The sequence below is a fragment of the Nansenia antarctica genome (genome assembly GCF_963989245.1).
Source record: "Nansenia antarctica genome assembly, chromosome: 10".
Lineage (NCBI taxonomy): Eukaryota > Metazoa > Chordata > Actinopteri > Argentiniformes > Microstomatidae > Nansenia > Nansenia antarctica.
This window is the reverse complement of record NC_137680.1, coordinates 24949038-24968542: the sequence shown is the minus strand read 5'-3', so window position 1 is coordinate 24968542 and position 19505 is coordinate 24949038. Positions and strand designations below refer to the sequence as shown.

The 19505-nt window shown below is 43.6% G+C and overlaps 5 protein-coding genes across 5 annotated transcripts; 4 read left to right on the top strand and 1 right to left on the bottom strand.

Moving 5' to 3' along the window:
• LOC308166958 (gamma-crystallin M2-like) lies at positions 1-658 on the top strand (the record flags this gene model as incomplete). The annotated part of the gene is made up of 2 exons (XM_080541285.1): positions 1-261; positions 374-658. Exons 1-2 carry the CDS (start codon positions 7-9, stop codon positions 656-658), a joined length of 540 nt encoding a protein of 179 aa, XP_080397411.1. The 5' UTR covers positions 1-6.
• A 4493-nt stretch (positions 659-5151) lies between these two features.
• LOC308166939 (gamma-crystallin M2-like) lies at positions 5152-5865 on the top strand (the record flags this gene model as incomplete). Its single annotated transcript, XM_080541265.1, has 2 exons — positions 5152-5424; positions 5581-5865. 2 exons carry the CDS (start codon positions 5152-5154, stop codon positions 5863-5865), a joined length of 558 nt encoding a protein of 185 aa, XP_080397391.1.
• A 3589-nt stretch (positions 5866-9454) lies between these two features.
• Positions 9455-10312, top strand: LOC308166955 (gamma-crystallin M2-like; the record flags this gene model as incomplete). Its single annotated transcript, XM_080541282.1, has 2 exons — positions 9455-9703; positions 10028-10312. 2 exons carry the CDS (start codon positions 9455-9457, stop codon positions 10310-10312), a joined length of 534 nt encoding a protein of 177 aa, XP_080397408.1.
• Positions 10313-13504: 3192 nt separating this feature from the next.
• Positions 13505-14177, top strand: LOC308166946 (gamma-crystallin M2-like; the record flags this gene model as incomplete). Its single annotated transcript, XM_080541273.1, has 2 exons — positions 13505-13771; positions 13893-14177. 2 exons carry the CDS (start codon positions 13505-13507, stop codon positions 14175-14177), a joined length of 552 nt encoding a protein of 183 aa, XP_080397399.1.
• A 2589-nt stretch (positions 14178-16766) lies between these two features.
• On the bottom strand, positions 16767-17421 carry LOC308166962 (gamma-crystallin M2-like; the record flags this gene model as incomplete). The annotated part of the gene is made up of 2 exons (XM_080541289.1): positions 17164-17421; positions 16767-17051 (listed from the first exon to the last, which is right to left on the bottom strand). Exons 1-2 carry the CDS (start codon positions 17416-17418, stop codon positions 16767-16769), a joined length of 540 nt encoding a protein of 179 aa, XP_080397415.1. The 5' UTR covers positions 17419-17421.
• Between the last annotated feature and the right edge of the window lie 2084 nt (positions 17422-19505).

Sequence of the window (19505 nt, the reverse complement as noted above, 5' to 3'; positions counted from 1 at the left end):
TCCGGCATGAGCATGATGGGTAAGATCACCTTCTACGAGGAGAGGAACTTCGGAGGCCGCTCCTACGATTGTATGAGCGACTGCCCCGACATGTCCTCCTACATGAGCCGCAGCCAGTCCTGCAGGGTGCACAACGGCTGCTGGATGGCCTATGAGCGCAACAACTACATGGGCAACCAGTGGTTCTTCAGGAGGGGAGAGTACTCCGACTACAACAGCATGTTCAACTGGAACATGCAGTCCTGTCGTTACATCCCCATGGTAGGTCCACACAACCATCTATCTATTTATCTATCTATCTATCTATCTATCTATCTATCTATCTATCTGTCGATCCTCCCATTAAACCCATGTTTTCCTGATCCCATTACAGCACAGGGGCAACTACAGGATGAGGATCTACGAGAAGGAGAGCTTCGGAGGTCAGATGCACGAGATGATGGACGACTGTGACAACATCCAGGACCGCTACCGCATGAACAACTGCATGTCCTGCAACGTGATGGACGGCCACTGGCTCATGTACGAGCAGCCCAGCTACAGGGGCAGGCAGTGGTACATGAGGCCCGGCGAGTACAGGAACTTCAGGGAGATGTGCCAGGGAAACAACGATATGAGGTTCATGTCCATGAGGCGCATCATGGATTCCTGGTACTAGAAGCTGCTTGATTGGTACTTAGAGAGATCTAAGAGAAGTTGAATAAAGTTTTTTAGAAAATTTGGAATTTTACGTTTTTTTTTACAAGGTGTACGATGACACACACACACACAGACATACACACATAGGCACGCACACACCCACGGACACACACAAACACACACTTTGACAGGACTATCATTCCTCTGCTCACTCTCTCTTGCTCTGCTTTCTCCCTCTTTCTATTGTTCTCTCCCTCCGCTCTCCTCTTCTTTCTCTCTCTCTCTCTCTTTCTTTCTCTCTCTCTCTCTCTCTGTCTCTTCCTCCTCTCATTTGTCCTCTCTCACACTCATTTACTGGCACGATAAGACATGATCTCGTGAGAACTCAAATAGCCTAGTTGATTTGATTTGAAGGTTGTCCCTAAAGTTGGTACCAGCCTCCACATATCTAGCTGGCAAGATGGAACGGTGAGATAGATACTGAGTGAGTAGGTCGTTATCCAGTACCAGTTAAACGTTTGGACACACTTCCCTATTCAATTGAATGGGAAAGTGTGTCCAAACTTTTGACTGGTACTGTATGTGATTTGGATCCGTGGTTGCAGGTGTATCCTTCCATCAGATGGTGTTTACATGCTTGTTTGAAATGTGCGATAGAGGTTGTTTGTCTAATGTAATGTGGGATGTCATTCCAGATTTCGGTGTATGTGACACTGTCGATGAAACTGTAGACCACAACATTCTAATAGATGGGTAGGACTTTCGGGGACTGCCCTGAACTGGTTTAGATCCTACCTACAGGACAGAAGCTACGATGTCTCCAGTGACAACTTTGTGTCCAACAAAATTCAAATGACATGTGGGGCTCCCCAAAGATCAATCCATGCCCCATTCTATTCAATCTCTACTTCCTTCCATTGGGACACTTCATAAAAAATAACAAACCACAACTATGCAGACGACATTCAAATCTACATAGCCCTCTCACCGAACGACTATAGTCCCATCGACAATCTCTGTAATTCCATTGAACAAATAAACGCCTGGATGACAAGAAACTTCCTCCAGCTAAACAAGGACAACATTTAGATAATTGGAGGTAATATTCAGTGCACCTGACAAAACATTGAAAGTCAGTGCAAAACTTGATTCTCTCTCTCTTCAAACTAAAAAACAGATCAGAAGTCTTGTGTGTGCTATTCTAGACTTATCTAAACTTCAACAGCCACATAAACTAGATAACTAAATCAGCTTACTATCACCTGAAAAACATAATAAGAATGAGAGGTTTGATGTCCAAACAAGACCTTGAAAAGCTCATCCATGCATTTGTTTTGAGTAGACCTGAATATTGTAATGGTCTACTAACAGGCCTATCTAAAGGAGCTGTTCGTGAATTGCAGCTCATCCAAATCGCCTCTGCTAGGTTCCTAACAAAAACTAAGAAGTTTGAACACATTACACCAATCCTGAAATCCCTACACTGACTACCAGTCTCTCAGAATTGTATTTGTAATTGTAGAATTGTATACAAATCACAAAATGTTCTTGGACAAAAATACATATCAGATCTCCTCCCTCCCTTTATTCCAGCAAGACCCCTAAGGTCAGCTGAGACTAATCAGCTAATCATTCCAAGAGTGAAAACAAAACACGGTGCAGCAGCTTTTAGTCACTCTGCCACATGCTCCTGGAACAAACTCCCTGAAGAAATCAAACAGGCCCAAACTCTAAAAATATTTAAATCTAAGGTAAAAACCTTCCTGTTTTGCAACAGTTATGATTAAACACTAACACTTCCATCCAAGTATTTTTTATTGATTGTTATTACCTTATTCATTATCTTATAAATGTTTATCTATATCTATATCTATCTATTCTATCATCTTACTTTTCTTTTTAAATCTGTTTCTCCTCTTGTTGTATCTTTGTAATGCTGAAAATAACTTTGAATTGCCCCTGTTGTATAAAATGTGCTATACAAATAAACTTGCCTTGCCTATGTGTGAAAAAATGATCTCTGACCATAATTGTTTTTGTAAGCTGGAACTCGGATAAGTGCAAGTGTAATTGACCTAGTGATGCGTTCTTGTCTTGTATTTTGTCTTGGAAGTAGAGCAGTAAGTGTTGGGGGGGAGTTATTGTTTACGATGTGGAAGAGACATTTAATGGCTCGGTTGTTCGTCAGGGCATTGGAGTGTGAAAGTGCAGCGCAGTGGTGAGTCCAAGGGGGAAGGTTGCCAAGGATCTTTCTTTTTTTTAATGATTGGGGCAGTCCCACTCATATTTTTATTTTTAATTTTCTTGTGATAGAGATAGTAGAGATACATAATAGGAAGGATAGGTCTGCACTTTAAATACTCTGTATAAACTTTAATCATAATCAAGTTGTGCCATCTAAACTGTTAAACACTCAGTCAACATCTCTACCTCATTCGATGCTTGTAACTTGTAAACTAAACTAGAGACTAATTTAGACCATGGGTCAATGGGTCATCAGGATTCTCAGGACTGACAGAGAATCAGCTCCTTATGGAGCAGAGTTAGAACGGCGGTTGGGGTACCCTTCAGGGTCAAGCAGACTGAATGGAGCCATGTCAATGGTTGTGATTGTTAGACAGCTGCTTGCTTGATCATCAACTAGCGGGGTATAAGAGGCACTGTCTACAAACATATTGTTGTGCGTTCTCTCTCACCCGGCGTCGTGAATCTTAGAAATAAACTTTTACTTTAATTGTCTACTTTGAGCCAGAATCTTTAATTACTTTGTTTTCCACCTATCTCGGCCACCACCCATCAATCAATCATCAAAGAACCATCATTACAGACACGTTCTAGTGTTTTGGTCCACATGTCGGCATTCCGATGTCCGATCCATAATCTTCTGACCTTTCTTCCGGGAAAAAAATGTGAATACCTATCCGTGTTGTTGAAAATCAATGACACATCGCTAGTCAACTAACACAGCTTGTTTTGTGAGCCTGCTAACAATGTAAAGTAGTGTTATATTTAACTAGGTAGCAGTAATAATAATAATAATAATAATAATAATAATAATAATAATAATAATAATAACTTAAATGTATATAGCGCCTTTCAAAAAGCCCAAGGACGCTTTACAAGGGAATGATCGGACAGACAAAACAGAAAACCAACAAAGCAAAACTGAAACAATGACTAGGGGCCAAAGGCCTTGGAGAACAGATGTGTTTTGAGGGCTAATTTGAAGGATTCCAGGGTGGGGGCGTTGCGGATCACTATGGGGTGGGAGTTCCAGAGGGTAGGTGCGGCCACGCTGAAGGCTCTGTCCCCAAAGGTCCGTAGGTTGGTGCGGTGGATAGCAGGCCCATGTCTGCTGACCACAGGTTGGAGGGATTTGTAGGTGAGGAGGAGGATTTTGTATGTGAAGCGGGACTTGACCGGGAGCCAGTGGAGGTGAATGAGGGTGGGGGTGATGTGCTGCAAGGGCTTGGTGTGGGTGAGGACCCTGGCAGCTGAGTTCTGCACATACTGGAGCCTGTCCAGGGCTTTATTGGAAACCCCGAACAGGACTCCATTACAATAGTCCAGACGGGAGGTGACGAAGGCGTGGATGAGGGTTTCGGCAACGGAGTCAGTGAGGGAGGGTCGTAATCTGGCGATGTTTTGATTGGGGATTACTCACCGAATGCAGCGTTGCAGTATTTTGGCTTGATTAGCGAGTTTGTGTTGTGATTCTCAACAACGTTGAAATGTAGTTCTGTTTTTCAAAATAAAAGTCAGAACATTTTGATTGGTTGCTGACATGCGGACCAAAACACTAGAACGTGTCACATATAGTCTTGCTATTGGTTCAGTGATTTCCTTTGAGGTGAGGGACCAAATTGGGAGACAGTATGATATTGTTGAAAGAATGATTGCATGTCGATATGTGTCTGAGACAATATGGGTGCGATATGGTCTAATCTTGTTATAAACATACCATTTCTGATTTAACTTCTTCGTTAGTGTGGTTTTGACAAGTGAGGTGTGGATCAATCAGATATTTGTAGGATTCTCTGGTGTTCAGTGTTTGATTTGCAAACTGGATGTGATCAGACATAGATAGGATTTCTAGGGGGAATGGAAGTACATACATATGTATAATTAGGTAGTTGTAGTTGTGTATTATTAGGTAGTTGTATTTGTGTATAATTAGGGATTTGTAGTTGTAGTTGTGTATAATTAGGTATGTAGTTGTAGATTAGGTAGTTGTAGTTGTAGTTATAATTATCATAACTGCATATGTGTGACATTGTAGGAGGCAGTGCACATGTTGTCAGAGCATACACAGCCTTCCCTGGGTAGCCAGGTCAGCCATGCTCACTGGGGGGGGACCCATATCTATAGCATTCTATAGCATGTCGCTGACTCAGGGCCTCTTTCTCTCTCCAAACAATGGCAGAGGCCCCTGGTCCCACAGGTATAAAATAGAGGGCTTGCCAACAGGTAGCAAGTCAGTCACTCACGACCACCTCTAGGACCAGCAACAACATGACTTCCTCTTCCGGCATGGGCATGATGGGTAAGATCACCTTCTACGAGGACAGGAACTTCGGAGGCCGCTCCTACGACTGTATGAGCGACTGTCCCGACATGTCCTCCTACATGAGCCGCTGCCAGTCCTGCAGGGTGCACAACGGCTGCTGGATGACCTATGAGCGCAACAACTACATGGGCAACCAGTGGTTCTTCAAGAGGGGAGAGTACTCCGACTACCAGAGCATGTTCAACTGGAACATGCAGTCCTGCCGTTACATCCCCATGGTAGGTCCACACGACTATCTATCTATCTATCTATCTATCTATCTATCTATCTATCTATCTATCTATCTATCTATCTATCTATCTATCTATCTATCTATCTATCTATCTATCTATCTATCGTCCCATTAAACCCATGTTTTCCTGATCCCATTACAGCACAGGGGCAACTACAAGATGAGGATCTACGAGAGGGAGAGCTTCGGAGGTCAGATGCACGAGATGATGGACGACTGTGACAACATCCAGGACCGTTACCGCATGAACAACTGCATGTCCTGCAACGTGATGGACGGCCACTGGCTCATGTACGAGCAGCCCAGCTACAGGGGCAGGCAGTGGTACATGAGGCCCGGCGAGTACAGGAACTTCAGGGAGATGTGCCAGGGCAACAACGATATGAGGTTCATGTCCATGAGGCGCATCATGGATTCCTGGTACTAGAAGCTGCTTGATCGAGAGAAACGTTGAATAAAATGTGTAGAAATGTTTAATTCTGAAGTTGTGTGTTTTTTTTTTTACAAGGCGTATGATGATAATAAACACACACACACACACACACACACAGGCACACATGCAGACACACACACACACACACACACACACACACACACACACACACGCTCGCTCGCTATACTGGCACGATAAGACATTATCTCATAGCAACTCAAATAGGTGATGTGACAAAACAATAAATGATGATGAATATAAAATAACACATGAAGTCATGACAGGCACAGCAATTTACACATAACAGGAACAACATTCCATGTGGTGAGTTTTTACGACGGTTATAGTCCATAATGCATCTAGAGGAGTTTGGTGGAGGGCGTGTGATGTTTCGTGCCTGATCAGAACAGAATTCTCTCATCTTCTGAAAAAGTTAATTCTACCTGGCCAAGTCCAGTTAAGGCTGAATCATGTTTTGCACTGACTTTGTCAGGGGCACCGAATACAATTATCATATTTTGTCCTTGTTTAGTTGGAGGCAATTTTGTGTCATCCAGGCGTTTATTTGTTCAATGCAATTACAGAGATTGGCGATGGGACTAGTCGTTTGGTGAGAGGGCTTTGTAGATTTGAGTGTCATCCTCATAGTCGTGGTAGGCAATTTTGTCTAACCCTAACCCTTTTTTATGACGTGTCCTAATGGAAGTATTTAGAGATTGAATAGAAGGGGGCCAAGGATTGATCCTTGGAGAACTCCACGTCATTTTAATTTGGTTGGACACAAAGTGGCCAATGGAGACATAGTAGCTTCTGTCCTCTAGGTAGGATCCAAACCAGTTTAGGACAGTGTTGTCGGTGTTTACACAAATGTCATTAAGGACCTTTATAAGGGCTGTTTCAGTGCTATGTATTTGTAGACCTTTATAAGGGCTATTTCAGTGCAGATTGAAAGTTATCGATGAGATCATTTAGCGTCAAATATTTCCTAAGTGGGCAGTTATTTCAATTATTTTTCCTGCAGAGGAAACGTTTGATATAGGTCTGTAGTTGTTCTTTTTTTAGTAAAGGCTTGATAACTGCAGTTTTCAGGGAATACTCCTGATGAAAGGGAAGTGTTGATTATTTGTATTAATTCTTCTGCCATGCAGCTGTATATGTTTTTTAAAAAGCTTGTTGGCAGGACATCAAGGGCACAGGTGGATGGTTTAAGACGTGACTTGACATTTATCTCAAGTCTTATAATCGATGGTGTTGAATTGTGACATGATTGTTATGTCAGCTCTAGCTCTATCTGGGGCTATTAGTGGAGACATGGTTTTAATGCTTGACACAGAGTAGCTAATGCCTTGTTTAATGGCTTCTAATTTATTGTTTATTGTTAGGGTTATTATAACCCTAATTTATTGTTATTCTGTCAACAGTATTGAAAGGATGCAGGCGTTATTGATATTATTGTTTATGATCTTAGAGAAAAAATATTGTCTGGCGCTTCTTATTTCTAAGTAATAGTTTCGAAGATTATTTTTTATAGAAATAAACATCTGTCTAACATAGTAGTTTGTTTTGGTAAACCAAATCAACAGTGTGTGTAATGAACTTATTCTCATCTGTTCACCTATTCAAAACCGTAGTGCATTGTGATCCGCCTGCTTGCAGGTCTGGAGGGGCCTCGAGACAGATGCAAATCCTGACAGATACAAGTCCTGGTAGAATGGCCGCTCCTTCGCGACAAGGTCGAGATGCTGTTGCAGATTTTTCAGTTTGGCTGATTTCACCTGGTCCGGCAGATTGGTACTTCGAGGCAGCTGGTAGTTATTCCTCTGACACTGCCAGCACAGATCTGTCGGGGGTTTGGTGCTTGAGATCTGAGGAAGCGATGACTTCCTCAGCCAAGTACAGTTAAGTACAAAGCAGATGGTGTGTCGGCAGACGACATGAATGATGCCAGTATAGTTCCCAAAACAAGCATGTCTCTGTTGTCTGCTGACAATGACGCTGTGTTAAGTCTAGTGTTGTAGATCAATTCTGGAGACAGTCTTTGGCTGCAAGAGACAGCCTGTTGTTTTGAATTATCTTCCCATCTTTGCTGGCACTTGCAATTAAAGTTTCTATCTTCTTCATTTCTTTTGCATAATCGGTGTCCACTGTTATAACATCAACTGATCTTAAAACCTTTTCGATGCCCACAGCCACACATTGTCCTGCTCCTCCTCCTCCTTGTCAGAACTGAGGTCAAGATCGATGTGTGAAATGCTGTCTTCTTCATCTTCAGATTCCGAGTCCGAGTTAATGCCAGCATGTATGTAATCCAAGATGAACAAGTTAATAAATTCTCCACTGTCGATGGTTCTACCGGCTGCTGAAAGAAAGTGACAGGAGCGTTAGCCTCCATTTTGTAAACAAATAAAAAACACAAACACATGCGGCCATATTTATGGGGGTGGTTGGTTATGGGCGTGGTTGCAGCCAGTAAACTCGCAAACAAGTTAACATTGCTAACAAATTAAGTATTTAGTGATCCTTAAACAGTTTTTTTGATATATTGAGTTAGCTCTTCAACACTTACATTTTCGGAATATGAAAGGAACAGCTGTTGGTGTGATTTTCACATTACAGGATAAGTGGCTGTCGAGGATCACCCCAAGGTTCTTGTCTGTCCTGGAGGAGGTCACCATAGAGTTGTCTACTGTGATGGAGAAGTCTTGGAGAGCGCAGGCTTTTCCAGGGAGGAAGAGTAGCTCAGTCTTGTTACGGTTGAGATTGAGGTGGTGGGCTGACATCCAAGCAGAAATGTCTGCAAGACACGCAGAGACACGTGTTGCCACCTGTGAGTCAGAGGGGGGGGGAGACAGGAAGAGTTGAGTGTGTCACTTTCCTGTGTCGGGTCTCCAAATTAAAACCGTGGAACATCAGCGACCAATGTGTTTTGGTCCGTATGTCGGCAACCAATCAAAATGTTCAGACTTTTATTTTGAAACACGGAACTACGTTTTAACGTTGTTGAGAATCAAAACACAAACTCGCTAGTCAAGCCAAAATACTGCAACGCAATGGATTCGGTGAGTTATCCCCACTGCTACCTAGTTAACTATAACACTACTTAACATTGTTATAAGACTAAAAAAATAGGCTGGGTTAATTGACTAGCGATGTGATTTTCAACAACGCGGAAATGTATTCACATTTATCGGATGCCAACATGCGGAGCAAAACACTAGAACGTGTCACGTATGATCACAGGCGTAACACCAGATCCTACGTGAACTTCAAAGAACTGAAGCGTGAGCAACAGAGTCAGAGTCTCCTGCTCTATTGTAGACTAGCATGACTGACTGTTGTTAAACTTCTTTGAGAAGTAACAGAGCAGAGGGGGGGACCCCCCTCTATAGCCTTCTATAGCATGTCGCTGACTCATGGCCTCTCATTCTCCCCCCAACAATGGCAGAGGCCCCAGGCCCAAGGGTATAAAATGGAGGGCTTCCTAACAGGTAGCAAGTCAGTCACCACCACCACCTCTAGGACCAGCAACAGCAGCTAGCATTAGCAGCTAACCACCGCTAACAAAATGACTTCCGATATGCACATGATGGGCAAGATCACCTTCTACGAGGAGAGGAACTTCGGCGGCCGCTCCTACGACTGTATGAGCGACTGTAACGACATGTCCTCCTACATGAGCCGCAGCCAGTCCTGCAGGGTGCACAACGGCTGCTGGATGGTCTATGAGCGCAACAACTACATGGGCAACCAGTGGTTCTTCAAGAGGGGAGAGTACTCCGACTACCAGAACATGTTCAACTGGAACATCATGTCCTGTCGCTTCATCCCCATGGTAGGTCCACACGAATAGCTATCTGACAGTCTGTCTATCTGTCTGTCTATCTGTCTGTCTATCTATCTATCTATCTATCTATCTATCTATCTATCTATCTATGTCATACTATCTATCTATCTATTTATCTATCTGTCTATCTATCTATCTATCTATCTATCTATCTATCTATCTATCTATCTATCTATCTATCTATCTATCTATCTATCTATCTATCTATCTATCTATCTATCTATCTATCTATCTATGTCATACTATCTATCTATCTATTTATCTATCTGTCGTTCCTCCAATTAAACCCATGTTTTCCTGGTCCCATTACAGCACAGGGGCAACTACAGGATGAGGATCTACGAGAGGGAGAGCTTCGCTGGTCAGATGCACGAGATGATGGACGACTGTGACTCCATCATGGACCGCTACCGCATGAACAACTGCATGTCCTGCAACGTGATGGACGGCCACTGGCTCATGTACGAGCAGGAGCAGTACAGGGGCAGGCAGTGGTACATGAGGCCCGGCGAGTACAGGAACTTCAGGGATATGTACCAGGGCAACAACAACATGAGGTTCATGTCCATGAGGCGCATCATGGATTCCTGGTACTAGAAGCTGCTTGATTATTTCTTTGAGAGATCTAAGAGACGTTGAATAAAGTTTTTAGAAAATTTAAATTTTTGAAGTTGTTTGTTTTTTACAGGCATGCACACAGACACACACAAACACACATGGGACACACACACAGACACATACTGTAACTATAGGAACACGTCCACACACATGCACACCTTGTTTTTGACAGCACTGTAACTCCTCTGCTCTCCCTCTCTCTCTCTCTCTCTCTCTCTCTCTCTCTCTCTCTCTCTCTCTCTCTCTCTCTCGTTTCTCCCTCTTTCTCTTTGTCTCTTCCTCCTCTCATTCTCTCATTCTCTCTCTCTCTCTTTACTGGCATGACAAGACATGATCTGATGAGAACTCAAATAGGTGATGTGATAAATCAGATGATAAATGATGATTGTCTCCCGGCAATAGCACAGTACAGTGATCCGGTTCTATCCGTCTGTATAAAAGGTCAAATCTATGACACAACGGCTCTTACCCGCTTGGTTGTCTTAGATATTTAGGAATAGATTCACCCTGCTGTTCACTGCCTATGTCCTACAGTCTCACTTGCTACCTCCTATTGCCATACCCCACAAGTAACACACAACAGGATATGGCACATAGGCCCCTGTAGTTAATGACAGCTCTATCCTTAACAAGTGCGAGTTGTTGTGGTTGCAGGTAATTAGTTTATCGGGAAGGAAGGCACAATTGACTTCAGTTACATAGGGAATTTTCTAATTAATACCGTACCCTGCCTCTAAGCCTTGTTACTAAACCACCCACCATAAACCAGGATAGAACCGAAGGTATCTGTCCCTCGCCTCGGACCACCCAGAATAGATCCGAGGCATATACCTTCTAACTGTTTTTAACTATTAAGATTCTAGTTTTGTCTTGGAAATATCTGTGCTTCAATACACCGCAAGGCCTCACATCATTTCCAAATTCATGAACTGTACAACATCTGTAACATCGAGATCCCAGATGCCTCAGTTTAGCGGTTATAAAAACACTAATAATCATCATCATCCTAATACCATGTCAAATCATTGAACCCCTCTTGTCAATTGCTCACGTGATTTTTTAAAATTAATTAGTAAAGAATGGTAAAAATATCAGTACATGGATATAAATATATCATGATATCAAGGATATGATATAAACATTTTTTAAAAAGTTACATTTATAAAAAATAAGAAATTAAAGAAATTAAATACAATCATTAAGTCATTTGAAAGTCATAATATTGTTGTAAATAGTAAAAAGGAAATTGAATGAATCACAAACCTCTTTGTCCCTACTCTGTCTGTCTTCTATAAATCGGTTTCACTTCCCCAATAATCCAAGTGTGAGACCAAGCATTATTCAGTGAGAAACCCTCTAAGTTTTACAGCCCAATTGGCTGGGATCACTCCAGGTATTGGCCGGGGGAGAATTTCTGAGTGGTAAGCCTTGGGTTTAAAATACCTGTGCCCCATACACCGCACTACTACTACTACTACTACTAGGTCGTCCTCGGACGAGCCCTCCATCGGCGCTTCCAGTCATCCCGATCTTCCATACATCTGGCTAGCTCGCTGGTACTTTCCGCTCCTGCATCTTTCTTGAGTACGTCCACGTATGTTAGTGTGGGATGCCCTCGTGATCGTTGCTCGTGTGTTGGCTCCCACAGAACCAGTTTGCTGGCTGGCAGCTCCTGGTGTCTCTGGCTGTGACCTGCCAGCCTTATTTTCCTGACTGCTATTTTTTCGCTTATTCATGGTGACCTCCCATACAGATACTTGTTGGTAATATGCACGCTCTTGTCGATGTTAAGTACTGCACGCAGCATTCAGGTGTAGCACCCATCTAGGGACTTCTGCAGGGTAGGCTTCAAGGTTCAGCATTCACAGCCGTATAGGAGAATGGACTCTAACATTGCAAAGCAGAAGCTGAGTTTGATTTGTCGACTCCAGGTATCAGGTCTGTCCACCCTGTGGCTAGTTGCTCTTCTTCATCCTCTGATGTAATCAGTATAGTGGAGTTTGAGGAACGTGTGACATCGGTGATGCCATGCACAGGCCTGTCAAACTGAACCGGGTCTAGGAGGGTCCATCCTGGCGGGAGATTTCAGCGAGACCGGGATCTATTTTTGGCCTCAGTCGCTGGGTCGTTAGCCGTTGGTTTAGCCGTTGTCCGGGGATGGGGGATATGTTTACTGAACTGGGCTGAATATCTGGCCTTATCCCACTGTGCCTTTTGCCTCCCCCTCAAATATAAGGCAGTATTTCTGTATTTTTGGCTATAACCCTCGACTGGACTCCCCTCTGCACTAGGCTCGCCTGCGTATTCATCTGGGTCATACTATTGGAACCTAGTTTCCCGCACTGGTGATACTTCTGACCAATTGTGCTCTGATTCAGTGTCCCTGAGTGTTACTGACCCCTCGCTCTCAGTCTCAGGAACGGACAGGCTTAGAGCTTCATCATCCTCTGGTTCATAAATGAAAGATCCCCTTCCCCCGGTGGACGGCTCCATGCGAGGAGAGGTTTGGGAGGCCTGAGATCTAAGGAAATGGCTTCAGGGCACAGTTATCTCTATCCCAGCGACTTCTAATTCGACTCGTTGTCGGATGTAAGGCTGTCCGTATCATGGATATTTTCAACATAATGAATACAAAAATAATAACACATGATGTCATGACAGGCATAGCAATTTACACATAACAGGAACAACATTTCATGTGGCGAGTTTTTACGATGGCTGTCCCTAAAGTTGGGATCAGCCACCACATATCTAGCTGGCAAGATGGGACAATAAGATTTTCCCCCAAATAGATATTTAAACATTTATTTTGTCTGTCTGTGTTTCATATTTCTTGTAGTTGTGTGTAATTAGGTAGTTGTAGTTATATTTATCTATAATTAGCATAACTGCATGTGTGACATTGTAAGAGGAAGTGCATCTGTTGGCAGAGCATACACAGCCTTCCCTGCATAGCCAGGTCTGCCATGCACTCTGGGGGGGACCAATAATCTATAGCATTCTATAGCATGTTGCTGACTCAGGGCTCTCTCTCTCCAAACAATGGCAGAGGCCCCTGGTACCACAGGTATAAAATGGAGGGCTTGCCAACAGGTAGCAAGTCAATCACTCACCACCACCTTTAGGACCAGCAACAGAAGCTAGCATTAGCAGCTAACCACCGCTAGCAACATGACTTCCGACATGCACATGATGGGCAAGATCACCTTCTACGAGGAGAGGAACTTCGGTGGCCGCTCCTACGATTGTATGAACGACTGTCCCGACATGTCCTCCTACATGAGCCGCAGCCAGTCCTGCAGGGTGCACAACGGCTGCTGGATGGTCTATGAGCGCAACAACTACATGGGCAACCAGTGGTTCTTCAAGAGGGGCGAGTACTCCGACTACCAGAGCATGTTCAACTGGAACATGCAGTCCTGCCGCTACATCCCCATGGTAGGTCCACACAACAATCTACTGTATCTATCTATCTATCTATCTATCTATCTATCTATCTATCTATCTATCTATCTATCTATCATCCCATTAAACCCATGTATTCCTTATCCCATTACAGCACAGGGGCAACTACAGGATGAGGATCTACGAGAGGGAGAGCTTCGCTGGTCAGATGCACGAGATGATGGACGACTGTGACTCCGTCATGGACCGTTACCGCATGAACAACTGCATGTCCTGCAACGTGATGGACGGCCACTGGCTCATGTACGAGCAGCCCAGCTACAGGGGCAGGCAGTGGTACATGAGGCCCGGCGAGTACAGGAACTTCAGGGATATGCACATGGGCAACAACAACATGAGGTTCATGTCCATGAGGCGCATCATGGATTCCTGGTACTAGATGTTGCCTGATTGATTCTTCAAGAGATCTAACAGACTTTTAATAAAGTTTTTAGAACATTTTAAATGTAAAGTTATATGTTGTTGTTTTTTACAAAGTGTACAATGAAAACACACACACACACACACACACACACAGACTTTGATATTGACTTCACTGTCACTTTGTTTGTTCTCTCTCTCCATTCTGCCTCTTTCTCTTTAGCCCTGTCCGGACGGCATATACATTACCTGAGGACCTCGGTAATATATGTTTTACCTGGGGTAATTCGGTAATTTTTATCTGAGGTCCTCAGGTAATTTATATGCCGTCCGGACAGGGCTTTTGTCTCTTTCTCTCTCTCTCTTTCTATCATACTTTACTGGTATAAGACATTGTGAAAATTCAAATAGGTGACATGACAAAACAGATCATAAATGATGATGAATACAAAATAATAACACATGAAGTCATGACAGGCACAGCAGTTTACACATAACAGGAACAACATTCCATATGGTGAGTTTTTCCCATGGCTGTCCCTAAAGTTGGGACCAGCCACCACATATCTAACTCACAAACTGGTACAATAAGCTAGAAATTGAATGTTCAATTTGTCTGTTTGTGTTTATTTAATTTTCTCTCTGTCTGTAATCAGGTTAGTGTAGTTGTGTACAAATAGTATTTGTAGTTGTCTATATTTAGGTAGTTGTAGTTAATGTTAATGTTAATGTTAATTTTATTTATAATGCGCCCCCCATCCAACTTTTACATCGGCCCGGGGCGCAGCCCGGGTAAAGGAACAGATAAAGACAAGGACAAGGACAAGGAACACAGAAAGCAAACAGATACAGACTACTTAAACGAACATCTCAAGGGAAACAATTTACAACAAATAGGGAGTAGACTTAGGGAACATCATTGACGAAGAGGTGGGTTTTTAACTTGGCTCTAAAGGAGTCCAGAGTGGGGGCAGACTTGATGGCGGAAGGGAGCGCGTTCCACAGGGTCGGTGCTATCACCGCAAAGGCACGGTCACCCTTCCTCTTGAGGTTGGTGCGGGGGACCCTCAGGCTGAGTTGGGCGTCGGACCTGAGCCTGGGCCTTGAGGTGGAAGACAGGTCCAGGAGGTCCTTGATGTAGGGTGGGGCGAGACTGTTGAGAGCTTTGTAGACAAAGCTGCAGATCTTGAACTTCACTCTCTTCTTTACTGGGAGCCAGTGAAGGGAGATGAGGACAGGGTAGATGTGGTCCCTCATTTTAGTGCCTGACACCAGCCTGGCAGCGCCATTTTGGACTAGCTGCAGGCGGTAGATGGTCTTATCAGGAAGTCCAGCATAGAGTGAGTTGCAGTAGTCGAGCCTAGATGAAATTAGCATGAGGACGACCCTCCTCAGGTCACTGGGGGTGAGGAAGGACTTGATCTTGGCTATGATACGTAGTTGGTAGAAACATGACTTCACGAAGGAGCTCACTTGTCGGTTAAGGTTGAGCTCGGAGTCACATGTAGTTGCTTCTGAAAGGACAGATTGTAAGCTTTCGAATTATGTGTCATACATTCTCATCAGAAACAAGTTGAAGAAGATATGCTTATTTAAATATTGGTACATCTGAAATCACAAAGCAGAGAAAATGTACTATCAATAGCTAATAAATTATGACATGGTTCAAAATGCTGTATCTATGCCCAACTGTTGTTCTTATTCAACAAACTATTTCCAGAGAATGAGCACTGGGTTCTATTGAGTGAGGCTGTTTATGATGCTCAAAGATGGATTATTAATGCCTGGATGAGTTCTGAGTTCTTTCGCCTTGACTCCGTTATTAGTAGTAACAAGTTATGAAGTAGTTATAAAGTATAGCCACCGTCCACTCGGGTATCATACTATAACAGTACAGTGGGGTGGCGGGGGGTGGGGCGGAGTGATGTCTTTCCTGATAACTATGTATGTTTCTCCAACTCCATAAAAATGATGCAGGTAGTTGATGACTGCATTGCTGCCCTTGAAAGGAAGTGAACACAAGAGCGAAGACGATAATAGAAAAAAGAGGAAAAAAAGATAATATGCATCGAAAATCAACGTCACAGAGTAGTGTGTTTGGGTAAACCAAATCAACAGTGTCATTTATAAAACTCTACCGTGCCATGATCATAAAATAAACGGTCTCGTGGAATCTCGGACAGGGTAAGAGCTGATACCTGGAGTCGTTAGGTGTATGGGGCACAGCTATCTTAGACCCAAGGCTTACCACTTAGAAATTGTTGGTGGTGTTTCTAGTGGTGGTGTTTCAGAACTCCAATCACCAGTCCAACTCACTAGCCACTAAACCACCACGACCCCTCATTCTTTGGACATCACGTCTTATCATGCGAGAAAGAGAGAGAGAGAGAGAGAGAGAGAGAGAGAGAGAGAGAGAGAGAGAAAGCATGAGAGGAAGAGACAAAGAAAGAGGGAGAAAGGAGAAGTCTGTGTGTGTGTGCGTGTCTGCATGTGTTTTATTATCATCATAAACCTAGTAAAAAAACAACATAAAACTTGAAAATGTACATTTTCTAAAAACTTTATTCAACGTCTCTTAGATCTCTCAAAGAACCAATCAAGCAACAATCTAATACCAGGAATCCATGATACGCCTCATGGACATGAACCTCATGTTGTTGTTGCCCTGGTGCATATCCCTGAAGTTCCTGTACTCGCCGGGCCTCATGTACCACTGCCTGCCCCTGTAGTTGGCCTGGTCGTACATGAGCCAGTGGCCGTCCATCACGTTGCAGGACATGAAGTTGTTCATGCGGTAACGGTCCATGACGGAGTCACAGTCGTCCATCATCTCGTGCATCTGACCAGCGAAGCTCTCCCTCTCGTAGATCCTCATCCTGTAGTTGCCCCTGTGCTGTAATGGGATCAGGAAAACATGGGTTTAGTGGGAGGATAGATAGATAGATAGATAGATAGATAGATAGATAGATAGATAGATAGATAGATAGATGGTCGTGTGGACCTACCATGGGGATGTAGCGGCAGGACTGCATGTTCCAGTTGAACATGCTCTGGTAGTCGGAGTACTCTCCCCTCCTGAAGAACCACTGGTTGCCCATGTAGTTGTTGCGCTCATAGACCATCCAGCAGCCGTTGTGCACCCTGCAGGACTGGCTGCGGCTCATGTAGGAGGACATGTCGGAACAGTCGCTCATACAGTCGTAGGAGCGACCGCCGAAGTTCCTCTCCTCGTAGAAGGTGATCTTACCCATCATGTTCATGTCGGTAGTCATATTGGTAGCGTTAGCTAGCTGCTGTTGCTGGACCTAGAGGTGGTGGTGAGTGACTGACTTGCTACCTGTTGGGAAGCCCTCCATTTTATACCTGTGGGACCAGGGGCCTCTGCCATTGTTTGGAGAGAGAGAGAGGCCCTGAGTCAGCGACATGCCTTAGAATGCTGTAGAGGGGGTCCCCCCAAAGAGCACAGCAGACCTGGCTATCCAGGGAGGCCAACAAATCCACTTCCTCCTACGCTGCCACACATCTGCACTTATGCTAGTTATACACAACTACCTAATAATACACAACTACAAGAAATATGAAACACAAACAGACAGAAACAAATTCCTTAAATATCAATGCGGGGTAAACCTTATTGTTCCAACTTGACAGTTAGATATGTGGTGGCTGGTTCCAACTTTAGGGACAGCCATCGTAAGAACTCACCACATGGAATGTTGTTCCTGTTATGTATAAATTGCTGTGCCTGTCATTGTTTTATTTTTGTATTCATCCTTTATTTAAGGAGGTCCCTTGAGATTAAAATCTATTTTTTCGAGGGAGACCTGGCCAAGATAGCAAACCAGTACTAGTACATATTTACTCAATTGGAGAGTAAAACATAATAAATAACAGACAAGGGATAAGTAGCAATTGCACTCTTCTGTCACACATTTCTTAATCAGGGCTTTGAACACTCCCAGGGAGACAAGATTATTAGGCTTTAGTGAAGTTCTGGAGGTTATTTAATGACCAGGGCGCAAAATAATCCTGGGTACCGGGTAGAGCAACCATCCAGTGGAGCAGAAATAACAACAGCTGTTGGTGAGTGACATGAGATTACATACATATGAGGTGAGTTTGCCCAGTATGGGTTTGAAGATAAAGATGTACCAGTGATGCTGTCTCTTTAGGCTTAATGAAGCCTTAATGAAGCCTTGGCATGGCCATTTTATATGAAAACATCTGCTATTATCTGCTAGCAACCCTAACACTAATGTTACCAAGTTGGCTAGTTAACTAGCCAAACAAAGCCACATAACATCAGTCAAAGTAGTAGTAGTGATAAATGACATAACTGGATACTACTTTGTTTCCAATCATAGCTAGGTAGCTAGCTTACTTACTTATCAAATGACCTCTGCAGCTCATCCAGAATGGTAGCGGCCGTCCGGTGTTGAACTTTTGCAAATTCCCCCTGTGCCCTTCACCGGCTCCCGATAGCAGCTCGCATTAGGTTTAAGACCCTTATGCTCGCCTACCCGGAAGCAAAGAGAACTGCCACTTCCTAAATGCAGGCAATGATTAGCCTCCATACACCTGCCAGTTTACTCCACTTCTCCACCTCTGCTGGCCGACTGGCACCACCGGAAATCTAGGTCTTAAAAGTTTTTGAAAATCGACATGGGTCATTCAAAGTGCTTGAATTCCCCTCTAAGTATATACATATATGTTCAAAAATGGTTTACTCGTTTAGCTCGTCATCTAGTTCTGTCTCAAACTATGCCGTGTTGGGTCCTTGAATTTGAGGGAATTGAGTCTTGAAAGGTGCTTGAAAGGTGCTTGAATTTGATGTTTCAGAAGGTGTGGGAACCCTGATACTAATAATAAAAAAACAACTGACAGGAGGATGGGGAGGCTGCAGCAGGCGCATTGACTGGTCACGGCTTTTCACCATCCTGCTATTCCGCTGGGTGAAACGAGCTTCCCACTGCTGTCAGGACTGCAGTCACTCCCTGTCTTCCGTCCAAGACTGAAGACCTTCATCTCTTCATCTGCACCTTGGCTGTCCCTCCTGAAGCCTCCCCATCCTCCTGTCAGTTTTTTTTTTATTAGTATCAGGGTTCCCACACCTTCTGAAACATCAAATTCAAGCACCTTTCAAGCACCTTTCAAGGACTTTCAAGACTCAATTCCCTCAAATTCAAGGACCCAACACGTCATAGTTTGAGACAGAACTAGATGACGAGCTAAACGAATAAACACGTTTTGAATATATATATTTCTTTTTTAGAGTGAGGGGAATTCAAGCATTTTGAATGACCCATGTCGATTTTCAAAAACTTTTAAGACCTTGATTTCTTTTTCG